Source organism: Anomaloglossus baeobatrachus, chromosome 3, assembly GCF_048569485.1.
Source record: "Anomaloglossus baeobatrachus isolate aAnoBae1 chromosome 3, aAnoBae1.hap1, whole genome shotgun sequence".
Lineage (NCBI taxonomy): Eukaryota > Metazoa > Chordata > Amphibia > Anura > Aromobatidae > Anomaloglossus > Anomaloglossus baeobatrachus.
In genome coordinates this window covers 80,690,791-80,702,059 of record NC_134355.1, presented here as the reverse complement: position 1 = coordinate 80,702,059, position 11,269 = coordinate 80,690,791, and the positions used below count along the sequence as shown (strand labels likewise).

Genomic DNA, 11,269 nt, shown 5'->3' with positions numbered 1-11,269 from the left:
GCGTTCTGAAGTGGCGACAACGGACACAGGTACACGTGTCACCGCTGATGCAGCAGGGCAATTGGCATTGAAAAACATGTTAGTACGCCACTGCGGGTGTGATAACACGCTAAGAGGGCGGAATGAGAGCAGGAACTAATGCCCTTGCGACTAGTCACTGGGCTCATTAGCATATCATAAAGGATCTTTAGAAATACTTTTTCTAAAGATCTGTTTATCTATGCTAGTGTATACAGGGATGTTAGGCAGGGAGTAGAAATATCGACCCAGAACTGCTCATGGTTCTGGGTGCATATTGCACCTGACAGATTCCCTTTAATAGCGGTCTACAAATATCTAAAAGGATTGTGCCAATATGCTAATTTGGCCAACTAGCAAGGGAAGCAACGCCCTTGGGACTAGTCTCCTCGCTGATTAGCATATGATAAAAAGATTTTTAGAAATACTTTTTCTAAAGCTCTCTCTATCTATGCTAGTATACACAGGGACAGTTAGGCAGGTATTAGCAATATACACCCAGAACTGCTTGTGGTTCTGGGTGCATATTGCACCTGACAGGTTCCCTTTAAAAGTGGGCATTTGAAGACAAATAACGTGGCTGGGAAAGGTAGGTAGTGGTATTCCTCTATGATACAGATAAGTGTCCTGAATATTACACATTTTATTATACACATATTTTAAGATGACAGTCAGCGTGTGTCCAATATAAATGCACGCCCATACCTTGGTGAGCCACGTACATTAAAATGTGATTTCATGCGAATACTCAATATTACAAGTTATAGCAGCAGGATACAAGCCGGAGCGTAGAACTGAAACTGTACTAGAGAAGGCTGCTTTGTACTGCCAAGTATCCAAAATATCTTCTCACTATCTAATGTGGGGTAAAATCATGCTATGAAACATTTACCCTACTGAAATATATATTTAGCACAACGTCCACGACTGTGAAAGACCAAGACCCACGTTTCACATCCGAGATTAAAAGAGACTCCTGGAATAAATAATGAATGACCGTCTATAAAGGGCAAAAGACGAGCTATAGATTGTAAAAATACTTACACGGGCTTCATTCTGCTGCAGTTTTTCTTCCATGCTTAATGCAGTCGGTGAATCTAAAAGTGCAATCTAAAAAAAAAACAAACAAAAAAAATATTAATTTCTAGATACATAAAGAACAAACTGTTAAAATACATGAATAAAAGCCTTCCAATTAAAAAAAAAAAAAAAAATTTGTCTTTTCTATTTGTATAAATCTAATCTAGAATTGCGTCATCCGAACTTAAGGTCTCATTACATGGAGAAGCTGGAGAAGGCATTGGATGCTGCGTCCTTCAGTGGGATTACTGACAGCTTGCTGTTCAGAAGAAAACATCTTTTCCCCCCCGGCCACAACTTATCTTCCATGTGTTCTGTCTAGATAAAATCCTCATTTTGTATATTTGTTTGACAATCTTCCTGATAACCATTATGGAAATCCAAAAGATGTATCCGAGTTCTCGGCCAAAAAACAGTTTGAACAAAATTTGCTATTCTTTTACTTGCTGCTCGTCTATTACTCTGAGCGCAAGGAGTCCACATAAGACACACAATTCCTTGGTTAGTGGTGGGCTAGCAAATGCAAAAAAAAAAAAAAATGCAGAAATTATTTCTTAAAATTTAGGTAGAGGTGATGGGGTTTAACCCTTTATTGACGGAGCTAATTTTCACCTTAATGACCAGACCAAATTTTGCAATTGTGACCAGTGTCACTTCATGAGGTTATAACTCTGGAACGCTTCAACGGATCCCGGTGATTCTGAGATTGTTTTTTCGTCACATATTGGACTTCATGTTAGTACCAAATTTAGGACAAATATTTTTTGCGTTTATTTATGAAAAAAATTGAATATTGGCAAAAATTTTGAAAAGTTAGCAATTTTCAACTTTTGAATTTTTATACCGTTAAACCAGAGATTTCTGTGACACAAAATAGTTAATAAATAACATTTCCCACTTGTCTACTTTGCATCAACACAATTTTGGAAACAAATTTTTTTTTTTGTTAGGAAGTTAGAAGAGTTCAAAGTTTATCAGCGATTTCTCATTTTTACATCAAAATTTCCAAAACCTTTTTTTAGGGACCACATCACATTTGAAGTGACTTCAATAGGCCTAGATGACAGAAAATACCCAAAAGTGACACCATTTTAAAAACTGCACCCCCCAAAGTACTCAAAACCACATTCAAGAAGTTTATTAACCCTTCAGGTGCTTCACATGAACAAAAGCAATGTGGAATGAAAAAAAGCAAAAATTAAATTTTACCTAAAAATGTTGCTCTAACCCAAATTTATTCACTTTTAGAAGAAATAACAACAAAATGGACCCCAAAACTTGTTCCCCACTTTCTTATGAGTGCGCCGATACCCCACATGTGGTCAGAAACCCCTGGACAAATGGGAGGGCTCGGAACAGAAGGAGCAATATTTGAATTTTGGAAAACAAATTTGGCTGAAATAGATTGCGGGCACCATGTTGCATTTACAGGTCCGCTAAGGTACCTAAACAGAAGAAACCCCTCACAAGTGACACCATTTTGGAAACTAGACCCCTCAAGGCTTCTATCTAGGGGTATAGTGAGCATTTTAGATCCACAGGTACTTCAGATTTTGTTAACGTTACGTTGTCATATTGAAAATTTTAATAATTTTCTCAAAAATGTTGCTTTAGCATCAATTTTCTCACTTTTTCAAGAGGTAATTCCAAAAATTTGACCTCAAGGTTTGTTAACCACTTTTTTATGAGCACGGTGATACCTCACATGTGGTCTGAAACCTTTGTTTGGACAAATGGGAGGGCTTGGAACGAAAGGAGCAATATTTGAATTTTGGAAAGGAAATTTGGCTGAAAAAGATTGCGGGCACCATGTCACATTTAGAGGACCCCTAAGGTACCTAAACAGCAGAAACCAAACTAGGCCCCTCAAGGAATTTATCTAGATGTTTGGTGAGTACCCTGAACCCCCAGGTGCTTCACAGAATTTTATAACGTTGAGCCATGAAAAAAAAAAAAAACATTTTACCACAAAATTGTTATTTCAACCAGGTAGCTTTTTTTTTTTACAAGAGTAAAAGGAAAAAATTCAGCATAACATTTATTGTGCAATTTCTCCTGAGTTTGGCGATACCTTATATGTGGTGGAAATCAACTGTTTGGGCGCATGGCAGGGCTCGGAAGGGAAGGAGTGCCATTTGACTGTAAAATTGGCTGGAATCAATAGCGGACGCCAGGTTGCATTTGGAGAGCCCCTGAGGTGCCTAAACAGTGGCGGTCCCCCACAAGTGACTCCATTCTGGAAACAAGACACCTCAAGGCTTTTATCTAGGTGTATAGTGAGCAGTTTGAATCCACGAATACTTCACAGAATTTGATAAGCTTAGGTTGCCATATTGAAAATTTTCATTTTTTTCACAAAAATGTTGCTTCAGCATCAAATTTCTCACTTTTTCAAGAGACAACAACAAACCGTGGACCCAACAGGTTGTTATCCAATGTCTTATGAGCACAGGGATACCCCACATGTGGCCAAAAACCTCTGTTTGGATAAATGGGAGGGCTTGGAATGGAAGGAGCACCATTTGAATTCTGGAAAAGTTGAAATAAATTGCGGGCACCATGTCACATTTGCAGGGCCCCTTGGGTACCTATACATTAGAAACCCCCCACAAGTGACTCCATTTTGGAAACTGGATTTTATTCAGGAGTATAGTAAGCATTTTGAATCCACAGGTACTTCACAAAAATGTTGCTGTAGCAACAAATGTCTCACTTTTAGGCTATGTGGCCATGATCCAGCGACACGGCGTCTAGTATACAGTGTCAGCCTCCTGCAGAGATGTGAGTGTTGTCCACGGGAGAACGCAGCTGCCCATGCCCACGATTTGGGTTCAGGCCGCTGTGGAGCTCTATGCTACCTGCAGAGAACACTCATCTCCGCAGCATAAATTGACATGCGGAGGCTCGGGAAGCTGCGCCACACGTCAGTGTATGCTGCGGAGAAAAGAAGCACAACGGGCATGGGATTTCTAAAACTCCTTCCACTGTGCTTCTACTGCACAACGCAGCGCTATGGACGCAGGGAAAACACTCTGCGCCCAAAACGCTGCAAACCCCGATTGTGGGAACACAGCCTAAAATGCTACAATGGATGAATGGATAGATGTCAAACAAATATAACGTCCCATTCCCCTGCATATTCTAAGTTGGCGCCCTTTAGTGCCTTTCATGTGGCACTAAAGGGTGCCTAGCCTTGTATTTAGCCCCCCAAAAAATTAATAATTAAAATAAACGACGTGGGGTCCCCCCTATTTTTGATAGCCAGCTAGGGTAAAGCAGACAGCTGTAGCCTGCAAACCACAGCTGACAGCTTCACCTTGTCTGGTGATCAATTTGGAGGGCTCCCCAGGCGTTTTTTTTAAAAAAAAAAAAAAAAAACGTGGGGTCCCCCCCAAATTAGATCACCAGCCAAGGTGAAGCGGACAGCTGGGGTCTGGTATTCTCAGGGTGGGAAGAGCATGGTTATTGGACTCTTCCCAGCCTAAAAATAGCAGGCCGCAGCCGCCCCAGATGTGGCGCATCCATTAGATGCTTCACCCCAGCTCATCCCGAGCCCTGGTGCGGTGGCAGACGGGGTAATATATGGGGTTGATACCAGCTGTAATGTCACCTGGCATCAAGCCCTGGGGTTAGTGATGTCACGGCATCTGAACAGATACCCGACATCACTAACCCAGTCAGTAGTAGAAAAAAATAAAGACAAAAAAAAAATTTATTTGAAAAAACACTCCCCGAAACATTCCTCTTTCCCCAATTTATTGAAAATAAAGAAATTCCAGTCGCTGTAATCCATTTTGGAGGTCCCACGCCGACTCTGGATCTTCTAGAATATGGGGGGCATGTTCAGGGAACATATCCCCCATTTTCTGGAAGAGCAAGCTCTCCATGAGCAGTGTGGGTGCAGTAATCTGAGAATACTGCACTCACACTGCCCCGGTCCAACTTAGGGCAGAGTGACCTGCAGTAACCTCATTCCAGAATATGAGGGGCACGCTCACAGAACGTACCCTCCATTTTCTGGAACAGCAGTCTCTCCATGTGAGGAGTGTGGCTGCAGATTACTGCACTCACTCTCCCCCGGTCCACAGTGGAGCAGCCTGTGCAGCAGCGACGTCAGCGTCCCTGCTTGCAGGGATCCAGCTGACAGCCGCTGTCTGCGCATGCGCCGCCAGCATTCAAGAAGGAGGCGGCGTGATCGCGGGACGGATCACCAGACAGGTAACGTAAGACCGGGGGTGCTGGGGGGGGGGTGACTTAGCGGGACCTGGGGACACCTTTCTGTCGCATGTGACGTGTCACATGTGGCAGAAAGAGCAGAATGAATGCGGCCGCGCGCTGCGCGCCGCCATCTTCCACGCTCCGGAGGGGGAGGGGGGCGGCTCTGGAGAACCGGAGGGGGCTCCGGTGACCAGAGGGCTCCGGTGGACCGGAGGAGGGGTCAGGGGGAGGACATTTCCCTCCGATCTGAAATGTTTGATCATTTCAGATCGGAGGGAAATGAATGCAGAGCCGGCGCCGGCGCCAGTTTTCTGTGCGCTTCGGCGCCATTTTGAGTGCTCCGGAGGGGGGGTAGGGGTGGTGGGGGGACTCTCCGGTACCAGGGGCTTTGGGGGCACTAGGGGTTTAGATTTCTTTCTCATCTGACATGTTTGATCATGTCAGATGAAAAAGAAAATCAGTTTTACCGGCCATTTCTTTTTTTTTTTCATGTGTTCGTCGGTATACGGTGTATACCGCCGATCACATGATCGGGGTCCAAAAAAAACACCCCGATTCATAATCTGGGGGGGTCTCAGCTACCCCCGGTAGCTGAAACCCCCCGAGATTTTCGGTCGCTGGGGGGCGCTACAGGGTTTTTTCGGGCCGCCGCTTTAAAGCGGCGGAACAGAATAAGTACCCTGTTTTGCCGCCGCTTTAAGTCGTACGGCCGTCGTTATGAGGTTAAAATCCCATTTAAAAAAAAAGCTTAAAAGACCAAAACAAAAACAGAGAAGATTTTTATTAAAAAATAAAGAAAAAAAGTTTACAAAAAAACAACTACTTTTTGTTTTTTTCTTTCCTTCCAAGAGCTGCAATTTTTTTTTTTTCCTCCAGTCATTTGAGGGCTTGTTTTTTGCGGGACATGTTGTACTTTTGAATGACACCATTCATTCTGCCACAGCTTCCTGAAAGGCAAAACAATCACTGATCTCGAGGAGACCAGCCAGAGGAAACACTGCCGGCAGCCAACAAGGGCGCTCAATGCAGTGAAATCCTAGGTGCATTGTCCCCTGGGAAATGTGCAAATCAAAAAAGTCCGTGGAGCCTCGACACAGAAAAACAGCATACTGAAAAACATTTTTATGGGGGGGGGGGGGGTTTGTTTTTTTTTTTAATTTACCATGTTCAATATATAGTAAAACTGACCTGAAAATATGATTTCCCCAGGTCAGTACAGGTACGTAAATACCAAAGATGTATAGTTTTAATTTAAGTGGTGAAAAAAAAAATCATAAATTTATCTCCCCTCCCAAAAAAAAAAAAAACACAAAAAAAACAAAAAACAATATAGTCGCTATTTTCTGAGACACGCAGCGGTCTCATTTTTCGGGATCTGGGGCTGTGTGAGGGCTTATTTTTTTGTGGCCTAAGCGGATTGTTTCACTCATAACATTTTGACTTAGATACGATGTTTTGATCTTATATTGTATTTTATGGCAATGTTGCCGTGACCCCTAAAAAATGCCATTTTGGGGGGGGGGTTTTCGTTACATTTTTACAGATCAGATTAATTTATTTTATATTTTGATAGATTAGATAATTCTTAAAGCAGCGATACCAAATGTGGATTTTTTTTTATTTTATTTTTAATGCGTTACAAGGAAGTTGATTTCAACTTTTGTGGCTTTTTTGTTTTTGTTTTTTTTTACTAGGTGTAATAGTTCCCTTAGGGGACTTGAAACTGCGATCGGCTTATGCCATATAGAGCAGTGCATGAGCACTGATGAGCACTGCTCTGTGTAGCAGGAATCACTATCTCCTATGAATGCCAGCAAGGCTTGCGTTCACAGGAGGATCATGTTGGCATGGGTATCATCAGTAGACTCCCGGTTGTCATGACTCCCCATCAGCACCCCGCAATGACGTGATTGACATGCCAATGGGTGGAATCAATGCTGTACTTCTGTTTGCGCATATTAAATGCCTGCTGTCAGAGAATGAATCAACCCACAGCTGTTGCAGGCATTTGATGGTTGTTTAAAATCAGCCAAAAAGTGTGGGGAAAGATACGGGCTCAGCGTTTGAGCCCGGATCAGAGGCAGGGACACATCCGATCATATGAATATATGTCATCGGTCGTTAAAGAGTTAAAATCTATTCACAGGACAGGTGTGTAGGGCCTTATCCCTGAGGGGTTGGGGGGGGGGTCTCCTTTCCTATGGATGGATGACAAGTGTTGATCTTAAAAAAAATCCCTCTCAATCCAAAGTACTAAAGCTGCATTTACACTGTAAGATGATGGTGAATGAGCGACGTTAAAGACCATGTAAACAGGCTGCCGATCGCTAGATGAACCAGCAAAACGCTTGTTCATCAGATGAAATCATCTTTTTGTGCAGCACATAAAAAAACAAAACAAAAAAAAAAACAGTTGTTGGCGGTGTATCATTCTGTGTAAATAGGACTCGAACTGCTGAGAACAATGGCAGCCTATGCGCACTGAGCGATCTAGCATAGTGCGCACCATTTACTTTGGTCTGCCTGTGTAAACAGGCATTTAAATGTCCGCCAATCAGTAAAAGTTTACAGATTGCCAGTCGAATCAAGCCACCGGTCGGCCCATGTAAACCGAGCCGAAGAAGAAAAATAGAAGAAGAAGTAGCTTGCAATGCAGAGACTACCTCTAATTCCAAATAAATGACAATGGAAAGATTTAGAAAAAATGGAAGACACCTGGACAAAGAAGAGCAGGGATAAAAAGAGAAAACAAGAAAAATTTGCAACTAATACTGAGATGGTAGAAGACACCAGAAAAGAAAACTCAAAACTATAATTACGTTATTAAAACATACATAAAATATATGCCTGTGGGATCATGACTTATAAGGCTACTTTCACACATCAGTTTTTTTTCCATCAGGCACAATCCGGAAAAAAAACGATTAAAACTGATCCAGCGCCGGACCCGTTTTACCCCCACTGATTTGTATTAACGCCAGATTGTGCCTTATAATCTTGCATTGCATCCAGCTTTTGCCGGATCCATTCTAATTGGATAATGCGGCGGCTGGATGGAACGTCTCTTGTAACGTTTTTTGTCTCTGACAAAAACCCGCATTGCGCCAGATCTGGTGCGATACGGCGTGATTTACAATGGAAGCCTATGGATGTGGCCGCCGGATCCGTTTTTTTAAACTGAGCATGCCCCAATTTATTGTAGAAAAACGGATCCAGCAAAAAGAAAAAAAAAAAAAAAAAAAAAATAAGAAGGACGAAACAAATGCAAAAACGGATGCGCCGGATCCATTTTTTGACGGATCAGGTATACCGGATCCGTAAAAAAAAAATGATCAGTTTTTGCATATTCTGCGCCGGATCCGTTGCATCAGGCAGACGCCGGATTGTGCCTGATGCCAAAAACTGATGTGTGAAAGTAGCCCAAGAGTGATTTACTAAAATATGGGCACTAAGGGCGGCTTTGCACACTACGACATCGCAGGTGCGATGTCGGTGGGGTCAAATTGAAAGTGATGCACATCCGGCATCGCATGCGACATCGTACTGTGTAAAGCCTAGATGATACGATTTACGAGCGCAAAATCGTCGTAATCGTATCATCGCTGCAGCGTCGGCGTAATCCATAATTACGCTGACGCGACGGTCCGATGTTGTTCCTCGCTCCTGCGGCAGCACACATCGCTGTGTGTGAAGTCGCAGGAGCGAGGAACATCTCCTACCGGCGTCAACGCGGCTTCCGTAGGATATGCGGAAGGACGGAGGTGGTCGGGATGTTTACATCCTGCTCATCTCCGCCCCTCCGCCGCTATTGGTCGCCTGCCGTGTGACGTCGCTATGACGCCGCACGACCCGCCCCCTTAGGAAGGAGGCGGGGCGACGGCCAGAGCGACGGTCGCAGGGCGGGTGAGTGCGTGTGAAGCTGGCGTAGCGATAATTTTCGCTACGCCAGCTATCACACGATATCGTACCTGCAACGGGGGCGGGGACTATCGCGTGCGACATCGCAGCATCGGCTTGCGATGTCGCAACGTGCAAAGCCCGCCTAAGGGGATAAGTGGGACTGAAATTCAGGTCCTGCAATAGAGACACATAGATCCCCTGGCCGTACAGTCTGAAGACATGGCTCTACCGTCCACCAACATAGTAATGAGGCTAAAAAAAAAAAGGGATCGGTATTATCCAGGCTGTGAAATTATTAGTAGAAATGTTCAAACTTTAAATGATTTTATCTTTGATCCACATCACACCACATAAAATTGTTACTAACATTTTCATATTTACCTCACACCGTCACCATTGGTCAAATGTCCTCTTTTGTTAGGATGTTGGAAGATTTTTTTTAAATGACAAATATTTCATTTTTTCCCAAAACATTTTTTTTCTTTTTAGGGACCTATTCATTTTGGAACGGAACTATATTAGGAAAGCTCAAACAATTTCCATTAAAAAAAAACAAAAAAAAACAAAAAAAAAAAAAGGAGCAGCGCTCCTCAACATATTCAAAACGGTTGTCAGGTGGGGTTTTTAACCATTTAGGTGCTTTTCAGTCATTAATGCAATGTGAGATGACAGGAATGAAAAATTTAACTTTCAGAGCTCAAGATATTGCTCACGTGGGAACAGGTGATTAAGTGATGAGCGAGCACTGCCATGCACTGGTACACGGGAGCGAAAAAGGAGCAGGTTGGATGGGCTTGACTCGAGTATTGAGAATAATAGAAGTCAATGGGAAATTCATGCATTTTTACAGAAAAACATCTGGAAAAATGCTTAAAGGGGTGGTTGACTACTCTGCAGTAGTGACCAAATCCGTGTAAAACTGATAGAGAAGGCTTTTTCTAAATACCTTGATCAGCCAATTCTGCCTGTGAGCGGCGCTATTGCGGTCTCCTTATCCACATGAAGTGACCCCCCCCGATCTCCGTGACCTCGGATTCGGTGAGATCACATCAACTTCCAGTTGACCTGACATCACTGCGACCAGCCCCAGTCTTCCTAAGTGACTTGGCTGTGGGTGGCGTTTCACCGCTCATCACAGGACAGCGTCACAGCGCAGCATCTCACGTGCGCACTCTCCTTCACAAGCAAGAGCGATGCTGGGCTGTGATGAGTGGTGAAACGCCACCCACAGCCCAGTCAGTCACTCCAGAAGACTGGGGCAGGCTCGTGGTGATGTCAGGTCAACGTGACATCACCGGATCCCAGAGGTCATGAACCCCCAAGGGTCACTTCATGGGGATGACCGGACCGCAATAGCGCCGCTCACAGGCAGAATTGGTTGATCAAGGTATTTAGAAAATGCCTTTCCTATCAGTTTTAGGCTATGTGCGCACGTTGCGTATTTACATGCAGTTACGCTGCGATCTGCACCGCAGCGTAACTGCATGCGTCCTGCGTCCCCTGCATAATCTATGAAGATTATGCAGGAGCCATGCGCACGTGGAGTCTTAGAGCGCAGCGATTCGGCTGCTGCCCGAAGCGTGCGTTCTAAGAAGCGACATGTCACTTCTTTCCTGCGCTCTGCATGCAGCCCCCGCTCTGTCTATGGGAGGGGCTGCAGTCAGAGCGCATGGAATCGGCTTTTTTTTTTCATTACGGACATTTCTGCAGCGATTTGAATCGCACGTGTACTGTTCAAATCGCTGCAGAAATTTCTGCAGAGACAGAACGCAACGTGCGCACATAGCCTTACAGAGATGTGGGCACTGCTGCAGAGTAGTGAACTACCTCTAAGTTTCCCATTGACTTTCTTTGTGCTCCATACTGAAGTCAACCTGTCCATCCTGCTCGTTTCGAGCCCCTGAGTATGGTAGTGCTCTCATCTCTAGTGACTATAGCTGGCAGGCCCGAGAGGCCATTACTTGGCATTGGATCATTACAACCCTCAGAATCAGTGTGTGCCGATTTGGTTAAAGGGAAAGCTCCCAATGCTCTGTTAACCATTTAGATGCTG

At 44.0% G+C, this 11,269-nt stretch overlaps 1 protein-coding gene across 2 annotated transcripts in view; it reads right to left on the bottom strand.

Annotated features, from left to right (window-relative positions):
- The window catches only part of KIF16B (kinesin family member 16B), a 499,368-nt gene that overhangs the window by 386,309 nt on the left and 101,790 nt on the right, over positions 1 to 11,269 (bottom strand). For both annotated transcript variants that reach the window (XM_075339277.1, XM_075339278.1), the window contains exon 11: positions 1,063 to 1,128. In XM_075339277.1, the coding sequence (XP_075195392.1) occupies positions 1,063 to 1,128 (66 nt within the window). The remainder of the gene's footprint in view (positions 1 to 1,062; positions 1,129 to 11,269) is intronic.